The sequence below is a fragment of the Nicotiana attenuata genome, unplaced genomic scaffold (assembly GCF_001879085.1).
Source record: "Nicotiana attenuata strain UT unplaced genomic scaffold, NIATTr2, whole genome shotgun sequence".
Taxonomy (NCBI): Eukaryota; Viridiplantae; Streptophyta; class Magnoliopsida; order Solanales; family Solanaceae; genus Nicotiana; species Nicotiana attenuata.
Window position 1 is genome coordinate 17,324 of NW_017674085.1, and position 14,410 is coordinate 31,733.

The window sequence follows — 14,410 nt, forward strand, 5'->3', positions numbered from 1 at the left end:
AAATATATTTCACTACTTTGATATCAGAACAAACTTCAACATTCATATGACAATTATACTTGCATAGCAAAAATGGATTATATGGAACAACCCAAGAATTATCCAGAAACTCACCTCTTACTTTTACAGCTTCTCCGGTTCTTCTCCTTTTGTATATTGGATATGAATTCTTCCCTTTTGATGTTTGTTCAGCAAAATCTTTTGGATACTTGAATTTGCAGTTATTATTTTTCATGCAAATATTTGTAGGATTTAACTTTCCACAAGGACCATGCATCATATGTTTAATAACAAGTGAATATAGATCGTGATCTTTTTTAGAATCAGGCAATTCTGCACAAACAAATTTATCATAGGATTCAGGAGTCAATAATTTGTGCTCATCAGCAAGTATAATAAGAAAATGAGCATGTGGAAGACCACGTTTTTGAAATTCTATAGTATACATGAATGCTGCAACTCTTCCAAAGATTTGTCTTTTTAATATATCCGTCTTTAATTCTTCTACCTTTGCTCTGAAAACTCGACTAACTAAATCAGGTCTGTTCTGTACTTCATCGGACAGTGATAAATGTTCTTTTATTTCTGGCCAAGCAGGATTACATGTCATTGTTATAAAGAAATCAAGTTTTCCAAAATATTGTACCAATGCGATAGCATCCATGTATCGCCGGCGCATGTCCCTTGGTCCCCCTATAAATGTAACAGGGAGGAATGTTTTCTTTCCAATTTTAGAGGCTTCCCTTTCACCATATCTTAAAATATCAAGGAGTCCTTGCAAGACTTCAATTCTAAATAAATCTGGATTAAATGACAAGAAGTCTAATCTTTGCGTTTCAAGCTTTATATATACATCTACTATAAATTGTTGGAATATTCTCCCACAATGTAGCACTTCATTTGTTTCATTATCTCTTAGTTGAAATTTGTAACAATAATACTCTCGACAAGACACTGTATCTCTTTTTCGTTTTCCTTTTTGTAGTGATTCATCTTCCATATCAAGAAATCCATCAATTGAACACATATTTGATATACCGGGCAATTATTCATGTTCACAGTAAGCTCTACGTTTCGTCACATTTTTTGTCTGAACAATTTTTTTGATTCCACAATGCCATCCATTTTCACCGAAGGAAAATAATAATGGATACTGCAACGGATCATAACATCCATAATAATAATGTACTAACCGAGATCTATTACTGTGAGTATAAATTCGAATATGTGGTGCATATGTGTCTCTAGGATTTTCTTCAAGCCATAATGCCGCGATCTCTGATGCACTGGGTAAGTTATATGTTCGTTGATCTAAGGTTGAGTGACATTTAAGAGCAATATAGAAATCAGATAATTGAGGAACATTTAAGAGAGATCTTAGGAAAATAGTATATGGATTTACCTTCAGTATGTCCATCAACTTTTTCACTATTGATTCATTAATTCTTGTCGAACAAGACATCCTATTGGCTAGTTCATTATCATGATCGTAGAAGTACAGCTGTAAATTCCTAGGTTTTTCATTGGAAGGAACTAAATCATCTATAAAATGATACATTTATCCTTGGACTCTAAATGTGTAGATACCACAATTTCTTCTCGCTAGCTCTTTATCATACTTGACACCAAGTGAAGTAAATGCAAACATGTTATTGTACGTTCTAATATAAGTTCGGAAATTTTCAGATTCTTCAGTATTTCCAAAGTATAACTCCGATAATTCAGTTGGCATTTTATGAGATGTCAACCTTATTGAACCATTGTTACAGCAAAATCCTGGAGGTTCATATTCAAACTTCTTTGCATGACAAAATTGACAATTTGGGACCCTTTTTAGAGCAACATACTCACTTCGTTGCTCTTTAGTGACCAGGCACACATTTTTGGCCCGCCTATGAGCTGAATATATAAGAAGTATCATTAGGAAAAAAGGAGCACCAAGGCATACGTATGGTGGACATTATTGTAACATTAAGTTTGTGCAAACCTTTGATTGGTACGGTGTTCAAGGTAACATGACGCAGGTTAGATGTACCCGATGTGGACCCTATTGTACAAATAGGAGAATTTACAGTAATGTATAAACAATATGTCATTTTGAAAAGAGTATAATTTGAATGTAGGTTTACCTGTTTCACGAATGATAGGGGGGTCCAATGTACCCTTTCCTTTGTCTAAATTAGGAGATGACGTAGTCATACATGCTTGATAGCTAGCAGCTGGTAAACAAAATAGCCAAAATGTTTAAAAGCGTACAACGAACCCTCAATAGATGCAAAATACTGTGTAAAAGAGCACGTAGTATTATGTTTTTTAGTTTATAGATACATATAAGATAAATAAGCTGTGATATTCAATCTCTAAGGAAAATAAGCATCGTTATATTAATAATATTCTCCGTATAAATATGAGTACAATAATATATAACCAAAAAGGCAGCGAAAAAGGTTCTCGTATGGTTACCTGTTTCACAAATGATAGGGGGATCCAATATACCTTTGCCTTTTTCTAAATTATCCTGCGATGTAGCCGTGCAAGCTTGATGGCTGACAACTGGTAAACAGAATAGCAAAGACGCTTAAAAGCATATAGTGAAGCCTCTGTAGGTGCAAAATAGACTGCAATAAACCACATAGTATTTGAGTATTTTAGTTTATAGGAACATATAAGATAAATAAAGTATCATACTTAGTTTCCAAGCGAAATACATAAGCACTATTGCGTTAATAATATATGGTGTGTAAATATGAGTACAACAATATAACCTTTTTCAGGAAGTGAAGGAGGTTCTCGTATGGTATGACCAATTTGTTTCAGAAATCCTGCTTTGTCCCAAGATGATGTTGACTGCTCTGGGACAGCGAAAATCGAGTGTTGAAGAAGGCTGTGCTTAGTAGAATCTTGTCTTCTCATACGTCGCGATAGCAACATCACTTCCCTTCTATGAGCAGATATTTGGCTTTGCGTATCACGCCGTTTGAGTTGCATTGTAGCCTTTCTTTTTTCCGCGTAAGAGCACTTTTGCTTCTTTGGAATCCATCAGCTTTACAAGTTCAACTTCTTTTTATCTGTAAAATATTTTCAGCCCAAATTTTTCATGAAATATTCAAGCCTAAAAATGTGTCACCGCCTACCGCTTATCCAAAATCAAAATTACCGCCAATGATAAGACTGATTCAATCAAGAATTTTCTGAAGCACATGACATATTAAACTTTCTGTGCACAAAGGCTTAGCATGGCATAAAAGATACAACAGAGAAACAGAAGATGACAAGAAAGCTCACAACAAATTAGCACACCTAGCATAAAAAATTGTTCCCAATTTATTCTTTTCTTTCTTTCTTCTTCTTTAACACATCAACATTCATTTAGTTGTTTGTCATCCAAAAATAATATAATTTCTTTAGCATACATGTGAGAGTAGCAAAAAATCTACATGTATATCTGGGGAGAGCACCAAAGGGCACGTATATAGCTAATGAGAAATGACTCAAATTCCTTCAAGCTTCTTTAAAAAGATTCCAAGCAGACATGTCGAAAGTCTTGCTCTTCTAAAGAAGAGAAAAGAAAAGCCTCCTTTCCCTGATATATCTATAAACTTTAGATTTGGTAATTCTTTTGAGTTTTGAGCAGCTAATAGTTAATCATGGAATTCTTTAAAGGATAAACCAATGATCAATAAGTACATTTCTGTAATGTTACAGGCTCAATTGTGTTAATGGCAAATGTTACTTTTTTGAAAAAAGCTACTGAAAATCAAAGGCAATATCAGTTTTTGTCAATTAACAAACCACATATGATAGTCTGTTTTTATTGAATTGCGTGAAGATCAGTTTATAATTGGTTAATTAGCTGGAATACGGCAGGGCAATGTTAGAAAAGAGAGCTCTTGTTAGGTGTAGTTAAACCTAAAACAATAAGAGAAATCTTGAAAAAGACCTAATTCATTCAGGAATTACCTCGAACACCTGAAGAACAAAGGTTATAGACACTTTAAACTTTCTGTGCAGCAAAGCCTTCGCATTCCATGAAAGATTAAATAGAGAAACAGAAGATAAGAAGAAGAAAACTCACAAAAAATAATGACCCAAAGAGAAAAATTGGCGATAAGATCAGCAATTGGGAGGAGCGAAAAGGTGGAACTGGGAAACTGCAATTTCCAGACGTTGGAGCTCTTAAACTATTGCTAGATTGGTTTTTGATATAGAGAACCTGCATCTGCCAATTTTTTCAAAGAGCTGTCTGCCTGGTACCGATAAGAACAAGAGAGTAAGAAGACAGAAGCCAAAGAAGCGGTGATTGCCAGGTTTTCTGAAGTGATCGATATAATCCAAGCGAAGGTAACCGATAAGAACAAGAAGAGCAAGAAGACAGAAGCCAAAGAAGCGGTGGTTGCCAGGTTTTCTGAAGTGGGCGATATAATCCAAGCGAAGCTAATAAAAATTAGATGGAAAGACAATACTACCCCTGAAGTGTGAGGCAGGCATGTCGTCCAGGTGTCTGCTAACTCTCCCTTATTAGATAGGAGAATTTAAATCATTTTTTTCCAATTCTCTTATCCATAAATTTAAACAATTTCCATCTTGTTCAAAGAAAATGTTTCTTATTACAGCATTGGCCGCTCTATAAAAAATACTGACAAATTAGTTTTTCTAATCCACAATTTTATATGCGCAATTCTTCTAACATTAATATGCCTATTTCGTCTTATTTCATACTAATGTTTTTCTTAAAAGGTTTTACTAATCGTATATTTTCATTTTAATTATTTTGGCTCCTAGAATCTTCGTATCATTTTTTTAGATAAATGTAAATTTGCTAATTTTAATTAACTGCCCAGAAAAATGTAAAATATAAAAAAAAAAATGATTCAATTTCTGACAATATTTTGTAAAATAAATTTTTTTAATTTTCTATTCCATTTCTATCTTACCCGAAAATATTGCTTATGTATATCTCTTCCTTTTTCCTTGGCGCCATTGTATGGGTCCAAATTTAGCAACCACGACAGTAATCGAGTAGGACAAGGGACGATATTATCATGACGCAACGTCTGATGGTCGTCGTGATAAAGGACGACGACCAAGAACGGTCGGTCGAAATGAGGTGTTAACGGTAGTGAAACTTAGGAGGAGACAGTAAGAATATGCTTTTCGAATATTCTTTATGTTGTACTTTTTAGGGTTTCTTGGGAGATTATCCCTTATAAAGAAGAAGAGTTAGTAAAGAAAAGGGGGATCGAAAAAAGACAGAGGAACACCTTGTAAAAGATTTATCTGAGAAAATATACTAGAAAAGCCTTATTCATTGATTGCATTACAAAAAGATACATTGTTGTTCTACATTGACAAGGCCAAAAGATTCCTCAAACATCTCGTATCTCTCTTCTTNTATCCAGAATTGCAACAACTATAGGGGTATCAAGTTACTAAGTCATACCATGAAAGTCTGGGAGAGGGTGGTGGAAATGAGGATAAGGAGGGCGGTGTCTATATCGAAAAACCAGTTCGGGTTCATGCCGGGCCGTTCTACTACGGAAGCTATCCACCTTATCAGGAGGTTGGTGGAACTATACAGGGATAGGAAAAGGGATTTACATATGGTGTTTATTGACCTAGAGAAGGCATATGACAAGGTCCCTAGGGACGTCCTTTGGAGGTGTCTGGAGGTAAAAGGTGTGCCGGTGGCTTACATTAGGGCGATAAAGGATATGTATGATGGAGCTATGACTCGGGTTAGGACTGTGGGAGGTGACGCAGAGCTTTTTCCGGTGGTTATGGGATTACACCAAGGATCTGCGCTCAGCCCGTTCTTATTTGCTATGGCGATGGACGCACTGACACACCATATCCAAGGAAAGGTGCCATGGTGTATGTTGTTCGCTGATGATATAGTTCTAATTGATGAGACGCGAGTCGGCGTTAATGGGAGACTGGAGGTATGGAGGCAGACTCTAGATAAATGTTTCAAGTTGAGTAGGACTAAGACAGAATATGTGGAATGTAAGTTCAGCAACGTGACGGGAGAAGCGGATGTAGAAGTTAGGCTTGACTCACAGGTCATCCCCAAGAGAGAAAGTTTTAAGAACTTAGGGTCAATTATCCAGGGAGATGAGGAGATCGGTGGGGATGTTACGCACCGTATAGGAGTAGGGTGGATGAAATGGAGGTTGGCGTCTGGATTCCTGTGTGACAAGAACGTGCCACCGAAACTCAAAGGTAAGTTCGTAAAGCGGTGGTTAGACCGGCCATGTTGTATGGAGCTGAGTGTTGGCCAGTCAAGAATTCACATATCCAGAAGATGAAAGTAGCAGAAATGAGGATGTTGAGATGGATGTGTGGGCACACTAGGCTGGATAAGATTCGGAATGAAGATATTCGGGAGAGGGTGGGCGTGGCTCCCGTGGACGATAAGATGCGGGAAGCGCGGCTTAGATGGTTCGGACACGTGTGGAGGAGAAGCCTAGATGCACCGGTTAGGAGGTGTGAGCGGTTGACCTTGGCAGGTACGAGAAGAGGCAGAGGGCGACCTAGGAAGTATTGGGGCGAGGTGATCAGGCAGGACATGGCGTGACTTCAGATTTCCGAGGACATGACTCTTGATAGGAACATGTGGAGGTCGAGCATTAGGATGGTAGGCTAGGGGGTAGTCGAGAGTTCTTCCCTCTTGGTACCGGGGAGTCTGTTAGAGTTTTGTTAGGTTTGTTAGCGGTCTTTGTTGTATTCACATTGGTATTTTGCATAGTTTTGTCTTATTGTCCTTTCACTTATTTGTTTGGGTTATTTTCTTTCTGGTATCTTTTATTGTTACATGTCTTTTCTCTTATTTCTTTTCTGATATTACTGCCTTTCCTGTTGAGCCGAGAGTCTCCTGGAAACAGCCTCTCTACCCTTTTCGGGGTAGGGGTAAGGTCTGCGTACACTTTACTCTCTCCAGACCCCACTAGTGAGATTTTACTGGGTATGTTGTTGTTGTAAGATTTAATTATTCCACCATAATACACAAAGATGGGTCCCCAAAGAAGGTTGGGGTATGTGTTGGTGCTCCCAATATTAAGGGGAAAAAATGGGCACCTGAAAAAGTTATATATGTAATGAATTATTATGAGCACACCTAGATCCTCGTACAAGAAAATGTGAATTTGAAGTTCAAATGATAATTTATTTGTAAAATATTGGCACGCACATTTGCTTTCCCAAAGCTGAATGTCATATTTCACATGGTAATGCTCCAAATAGAATAAAGTCCATGATGGACAGAGCCTATGGCACACATGATGCGTAATAGATTAATCGGTTCCTAAAATAAAACTCCTTGAAGAGGAGAGGAGCAAATGATCAAGATGACCACAATAAGGAGGCAAGTGCTCTATAAGAGCTCCATGACATAACACTTTATAAGACCTTATGGGAAGGCTTAGGTACCTTAAAATAATGAGATTTCGATAAGTTATGTCTGTATTGAATGATGCTGGAATCGATATAAAATGGTCGTCGATAATATTGTTGATATAATGTGACGCTCAATATTATTAGTATCGACGAGGATCTTGAGATCAAATCTGTTATGGAATTTGGACAGATAAATAATTGGCCAAATGAAAAATACGCAATGACCATTGACTTCACCTTAAAAATGTAAAGTTGGATAGTCCCAACACCTAAAAGTATAAAGCCAGTGAAGGTATAAATATGATCGTGTGTGAAAAGTTTAATGAAAAATCAAGTCAATAGAGCGCATAAAGATTTATAAATATCCTGGCATTGATTGTATGGAGACATGTTTTCCTGTGGTGGATGTAGTCATTTCAGGTTTTGGTGACAATACATTTGGTATGTGTATAATGAAAAACCTTGAAGGATTTATATTGTTCTAAAGCATATTAAGGTTCCCAAGAATTTATTAAATAAAGCTTCAGCAAATCATTATGTGGATTAGAGCAATCATGGCGTATATGATTTGTTTTTGTGTCTAGTGCAATTGGTGCACTAATGTATCTTGCTAGAACCATGAGCATAACAATATGCTTGCAAGATATAATTTTACTCCTATTTGAAGATATTGAAATACGATTAGTGTTATATCGCAAAAGGAATCTTTGATATAAATTTGTTTATTCTAAGAAATATTGTCAAAGTTTTGCTGATTATGCAAATGCAGGGCTAAAATTCGTTCTTTAAGCAATCTATTTGCATGTGAGGGCATTATCATATTATGATATTCTACAAAGGCTGTCAATTATTGATTCAAGTCATGCCGAGATATTAGCAACCCAAAAATCAAGTGAGTCAACACACACCAAATGTGTGATTTTTCTTTGAAAAAGAAGATTTCAGTAATATTGAAAACTCAGAGCTTGTTTATCTTAATTGGAAGAACGATATATTGAAGGCAACAAAATAAAGCACATTTTACTAAAGGTCTTTTCAGACATGTCTTCGACAGATTGGTGATATAGATGTTCAATAAATTTATTTGATTGATAATTTGGTGGATCTGTTCAATGAATCATTACCAACCTCAATATTTGAGAAGTTGGTATATGGGATTGGAATGCATCAGTTCCGAAAAGTAAAGTGATGTTTTTATCAGGGGGAGTAAGATAGGCGCTGCACTCTTTTTCCCTTAGCTAAAGTTTTATCCTACTGGATTTTCCTGGCAAGGTTTTTAACGAGGCAGCAAACAATGCGAGATATGTGTACTCTTTTTCCTTCACTAAGATTTTTTCCCATAGGATTTTTTCTTAGTAAGGTTTTAACGAGGCACATTATATATAGACATCCAAGGGGGAGTGTTATGAAATATTATATTATATAGTGGATGTCTATAACTCCTAAAGAAGTTACTCCTACTATTCTTCTCCATTAACCTCCCACTACCTCTTACCATTATTGTTGTAACCCCCGAACCTCCATAACCCTAGTGGTTAAGCCACATGGTCACAAAGGTGGTCAATTGACCACCCTTCGTCGAAAAATTACATTGTGTACATAGGTAAAATATTATGTTTTAAAGGTATATAATACAAATTGAACACCCTTTGTTGGGATTTTTTTTACTTCTTTAAGATTTGAATACCCTTGGGAAAATTTCTAGCTTCGCCACTGCATAACCCCCTCCATGATCTTCACTCATGATCTCAATAGTTAGTACCATGTTCATGACATCTCTTTGTATTACCTAAATGTCATCTTATAAATAGAGGGTTGAGCATCACATTGTATACACTTGAATACATGAAAGAAATAAGAATCTCTCATCTCTTGCTTCCTACATTCTTATTTATTTTCTTGTTTTATATTATTACGTCGAGCTAAATTTGTTAACATTATTCGTATATTTACGCCTCAATTTCGAATTTTATGAAGTCAGTAATGATCTATATGCATATGTGTACGAGTCTATATGGATACTAGACTCATGGCAAGTACTAGACCTAACGTATACCAACCTTTGTTTCCAAAAAAAAAAAGAAGGTTTTTATTAGTGCACAAAGGAAAAAGAAGTGTCCATATAATAACAACAAAACATTTTACAACCCAACCTGGTAAGGCATGCTCCCAAGAGACCTCGTGTAGAAGAGAAATAGAAAACCTAACTAAGCTATAGCAAATGAGTTTCAAAATCTAGGAATATGCACGAGTACAAAATAAGACTATATGTTGCATTGTTCCAGCGGGGATGGATTTGGGGGGGGGGGGGGTAAGTTGGCAGCGAACTCACTCGGAATACTATAAAACCTGTTGATTTCAAATATTCCGAATGTTATTTTTGCATCCATGAAGCTCATAAAGCTTGGTAGTGCAGGCCAAAAACCCGACGATTGCTTCCATTTTTTGGTCTCAAGAGCATTATCTTCTGTTAAAAACCGGACTAATCTCCACAAAGTTCATTCTCTCATAGTAATTTCAGGCCAGCACCAATCAACATTCTTCTGTGGAAAACTCATTTCAAAGTACTCCGAGTTCAAAGACCCTGTTTCTTCATTATCTATTTTCCGCATAAATTCACCTACCCATAATGTTTACTTATGGAATACTATCATTAGAGCCATGACCCATAATGGGTTATTCTCTAAAGCATTAGACTTTTATACCCAAATGAGAAAATTAAATGTTAAGCCGGATAATTATACTTTTCCTTCGATTATTAGTTCGTGTGGCAACTTATTGGATCTTAAAATGGCTGAAATTGTTCATGATGATGTTTTGGGAATGGGTTTTGGATCAGATTTGTATATATGTAATGCTTTGATTGATATGTATGCGAGGATGAAGGAATTAGGGAGAGCGCGTGAGGTGTTTGATAAAATGCCTCATAGAGATGTGGTTTCTTGGAATAGTTTGATTTCGGGGTATAGTGCGAATGGGTATTGGGAAGAGGCGGTGGAAACTTTTCGGGAGGGAAGGTTATTGGGTGTTGTTGCTGATACTTTTACTGTGTCAAGTGTTTTACCTGCATGTGGGGGTTTGATGGAGGTTGAACAGGGTCAGATAGTTCATGGGTTGGTGGAGAAGAATGGAATTAAGGGAGATATGACTGTGAGTAACGGACTTCTTTCGATGTACTTTAAGTTTGAGAGGTTGTTGGACTGTCAGAGAATCTTTGATGAGATGATAGTTAGAGATACTGTCACTTGGAATATCATTATTTGTGGGTTTTCTCGCTCCGGGTTGCATCAGGAGTCCATCAACTTGTTTCGAGAAATGGTTTGTGAGTATCAGCCGGATCTGCTTACAATTACTTCTGTTTTACAAGCTTGTGGACATTTGGGGGATTTGAGATTTGGAAGATATGTTCATGACTTTATTTTGAAACACAGATATGAATGTGATACTACTGCTAGCAATATCATTATTAACATGTATGCAAAATGTGGTGATTTAGCAGCTGCAAGGCAAGTATTTGACAACATGAAAAGTTGGGATTTGGTCTCATGGAACTCAATGATTAGTGGTTATGTTGAAAGTGGGTTTAATAAGGAAGCAGTAGATCTGTTTAAGATAATGAGGATAGACTTGCAACCGGATTTTGTCACCTTTGTGACACTTCTGTCAACCTGTACAAAGTTGATGGACATGGATTTCGCAAGAGAGCTCCACTCTGATATAATTAAGAGAGGATATGATTCCACTCTTATTGTGGGCAATGCTCTTCTAGATGTGTATGCCAAATGTGGCAAAATGGAGCATTCAGTGTGGCAATTTGAAATTATGAATACTAGAGATATTGTAACGTGGAATACTATTATTGCTGCATGTGGTCATAATGAAGGAAGTTACGTAGGTTTAAAGATGCTCAGTAGGATGAGAATGGAAGGTATCATGCCTGATGTTGCTACCATTTTAGGTTCGCTGCCTTTGTGTTCCTTGCTTGCTGCCAAAAGACAGGGGAAAGAGCTGCATGGCTTCATTATCAGGCTCAGTTTTGAGTCACATGTCCCTGTTGGAAATGCACTGATCGAAATGTACTCCAAAACTGGGAGTTTAAAGAATGCAATATCGGTCTTTGAGCACATGAGGATCAAAGACGTGGTGACGTGGACAACAATGATATCTGCATATGGAATGTATGGCGAAGGAATGAAAGCTCTCAGATCTTTTCAAGAGATGAAGGAGAAGGGTACTATTCCAGATCATATTGTTTTTGTTGCCGTTATATATGCATGTAGCCATTCTTGTTTAGTGCAAGAAGGTCGTGCTTTCTTTAACCAAATGAGAAAAGAATATAACATTGAGCCTAGGATTGAACATTATGCTTGCATGGTTGATCTTTTATCACGTTCTGGGCTACTAGCTGAAGCGGAGGACTTTATCCTTTCTATGCCGCTGCAGCCTGATGCAAGTATGTGGGGAGCTCTACTCAGTGCTTGTCGAGCTAGTGGAGATACCAAGACTGCTGAACGTGTTGTAGAACGTCTTGTTGAATTGAACTCTGACGATCCGGGGTATAATGTTTTAGCTTCCAACGTATATGCCACTTTGGGGAAGTGGGACCAAGTGAGAACAATACGAAAATCCTTGAAAGCTAGAGGACTCAAAAAAGGCCCAGGATGTAGTTGGATTGAAATTCGCAACAGAGTTTTTATTTTTGGCACTGGGGATAGGTCCTTTCAACAATACAAACAAGTCAATGAGCTCATACGGGACCTCAACAATGCAATGGATAAGGAAGGTTATGTTGCTGACTTAAAATTTGTTCTGCATGATGTTGGTGAAGATGAGAAGATAAATTTTCTTTGTGGGCATAGTGAAAGACTTGCTATAGCGTTTGGATTGCTGAACACAAAAGAAGGTTCACCTTTGCAAGTAATGAAGAATCTCCGGGTTTGTGGGGATTGCCACACTTGGACCAAGTATGTGTCAAAAATTGTGCAGAGGGAAATACTAGTTAGAGATGCAAATCGCTTTCACTTGTTTAAGGATGGGACATGTAGCTGCAGAGACTACTGGTGATTAAAGTCTGTCGTCCTTCCTCATACTTAGCAGATAAAAAGATTCCTACGATTGAAGAAATTAAGGATTTATCATTTGGAAACAATCTGGAGGTTAAATATCTCTCTGCTTGTTAGAATTGTGAGGTTTCAAGCTATATCTCCTGTACTATTACGTTTCTACCTTAAGTTGCAGGACTGGTGCACTATTTGACTTTGAAAAGAGATGCAAAAGTATTAAGGATCTTCGTATCTGGTAAAATCTTCACTTTTTAAAGATAAAATTGCTGTTATAGAGTTTGTGAGCCATCTCCAGCGTGCTTTTTACTTCTGTGTATTCCTGTTAACTCATTATTAGGGTATTTCATTAGAAACTCCTTTATGCTGTGACAAAATTTCAGATAAAATGGTTGTACTTTTATCTTCATTCCTTATTTTGTTTTAATTTTGGCCATTGTCATTGAAGGGCCTGCTTCTTTCTAGTGGAATAGCGTGCCTACTTTCTCATTCGGAGGTCAAAAGATACAGATACATACAAAGGTATACTACTATATTTCTTTTCTGGTAGGTTAAAAGTACATAAATTTCTTGCTGTGATACACCTGGTATTGGACGTTTAATTCAATAGTCCAACCATTTAAATCTCATAAGTCAGTAGTTTTGTCCTGTTTATCATGTATGGGTTTATACATACATCAAGAAAAAGAATATACCTGGTAGATCCGTGAGCTTCTTTTCGATTGATCTTTTCATTCGTCCATCATATCTTTTTGTTGCTTCTATCAGTCTGATCATAATTCCAGAAAATAAAGGTTTACATGACAAATTAAACACCATTATTGTTAATGACCTCACTAGGTTCTGGGACTGTTATCCGAGCAATCAAAAGCTTGATCATAGCCCACCGGGGTTCGAGATATAAGTGGCAGAAGAAAAATGAAAGCTGTCTATAATTATAAGCTAGATATTTCATGGTAACTCGTGTTACTAATTCATTCATTGAATATCTTTCTTGCCCGTATGAAGAATGTGGAATAGCAGGAACCAGCAAAATACTCCTAAAGGGAACGAACGCAGAACGTGAGCTACTTTGATTTCAACTTTGTGCTAGGTGCATGGAGGAAACTTGTATGTAACAATCAAGGGTGTCCTAAGTGGATTTTTATGCTTACTTTAGCTGGTCATGGCAGATTGACTACCAGGGATAGGCTGGTTAGATGGGGTGTAACTGCTGATCAAGTATGCCCTCTTTGTTCTGTAGAGAATGAAAGTGTAGAGCATTTGTTCTTCAGGTGTGACTGAATGGGCTGCCAGAATGTGGTTGAAGTTGTTACAGTGGCAGGGTATATGTAGAGCCAGTCATGGGCTGGGAGGATGAATTGGCCTTGACAGGAAGTCTTATGCAGGGGAAAACTGCTGGGGCTGCAGTATTTGGAATTGTGCTTGCAGGTGCAATTTACTTTATATGGCAAGAAAGAAATATGAGAGTTTTTCAGGGTAAACAAAGAAATGCTGAAGTGGTTACAAAGCTGCTTATACAAAAGACATTCTGCAGAGGAACTATGAAATGCAGTTTGACAAGAAGACTGGAGCAACTCAATTACTATCATAGCATGTATTAGATAATTTTCTTTTGACTAGGCTGTGTAGTAGGTTGAACTGGAGCTGTATGAAATTGGGATGAAATTCCACTTTCAGCTCTTTTTTGTACTGTACATAATGATTACTTGGTAATTAAAATTTTTTATTCACCCCCAAAAGAAAAGACTTTGTGCTAGCTACTTCCTCACTGTTTTTGCCAAGATATTCTACTGCTGCAAGCTGAGCACATAGCTATTTCTGTGGGTATTAGAAACTGTAAGAATATCTAGGATATCTTCACTTTAAAATGAATAATTTTTCAGTACTCTAACAGTAACAATTTGATCTTTTGAAATAAAATTACTGTACAATTTATTACTTAATGGACACTTGAA

General features: G+C 37.0%; 3 protein-coding genes across 6 annotated transcripts in view; 1 reads left to right on the forward strand and 2 right to left on the reverse strand.

The window, feature by feature from the left end:
* Window positions 1–1,027, reverse strand: part of LOC109217964 — a 7,739-nt gene extending 6,712 nt beyond the window's left edge. The window contains exon 1 of the mRNA XM_019382266.1: window positions 115–1,027. Within this exon, the coding sequence (XP_019237811.1) occupies window positions 115–1,027 (913 nt within the window). The remainder of the gene's footprint in view (window positions 1–114) is intronic.
* A 531-nt stretch (window positions 1,028–1,558) lies between these two features.
* LOC109217965 lies at window positions 1,559–2,988 on the reverse strand. The gene is made up of 5 exons (XM_019382267.1): window positions 2,766–2,988; window positions 2,464–2,553; window positions 2,130–2,219; window positions 1,988–2,047; window positions 1,559–1,899 (listed from the first exon to the last, which is right to left on the reverse strand). The coding sequence occupies exons 1-5, from the start codon at window positions 2,986–2,988 to the stop codon at window positions 1,559–1,561; spliced, it is 804 nt and encodes a 267-aa protein (XP_019237812.1).
* Window positions 2,989–9,718: 6,730 nt separating this feature from the next.
* LOC109217969 (pentatricopeptide repeat-containing protein At3g03580) lies at window positions 9,719–14,279 on the forward strand. 4 transcript variants are annotated; one of them, XM_019382272.1, is made up of 4 exons: window positions 9,719–12,548; window positions 12,625–12,690; window positions 12,901–12,974; window positions 13,293–14,279. In XM_019382272.1, exon 1 carries the CDS (start codon window positions 9,781–9,783, stop codon window positions 12,454–12,456), a length of 2,676 nt encoding a protein of 891 aa, XP_019237817.1. In that variant the 5' UTR covers window positions 9,719–9,780; the 3' UTR covers window positions 12,457–12,548; window positions 12,625–12,690; window positions 12,901–12,974; window positions 13,293–14,279. The 4 variants fall into 4 exon arrangements, with proteins under 4 accessions (XP_019237817.1, XP_019237819.1, XP_019237815.1 ...); XM_019382274.1 differs by having other exon boundaries at window positions 12,631–12,690; XM_019382270.1 differs by having other exon boundaries at window positions 9,719–12,690.
* The last annotated feature ends 131 nt before the right edge of the window (window positions 14,280–14,410 follow it).

What these genes read in the sequence shown, in the direction of transcription:
- LOC109217965 (XM_019382267.1), bottom strand. Translation starts at nt 2,988, where the DNA reads ATGCAACTCAAACGGCGTGATACGCAAAGCCAAATATCTGCTCATAGA. An exon ending in TCCTTCACTTCCTGAAAAAG is followed by an intron (nt 2,554 to 2,765) that starts GTTATATTGTTG and finishes TCTGTTTACCAG; the next exon opens with TTGTCAGCCATCAAGCTTGC. An exon ending in CCCTATCATTTGTGAAACAG is followed by an intron (nt 2,220 to 2,463) that starts GTAACCATACGA and finishes TTTGTTTACCAG; the next exon opens with CTGCTAGCTATCAAGCATGT.
- LOC109217969 (XM_019382270.1), top strand. Translation starts at nt 9,781, where the DNA reads ATGAAGCTCATAAAGCTTGGTAGTGCAGGCCAAAAACCCGACGATTGC.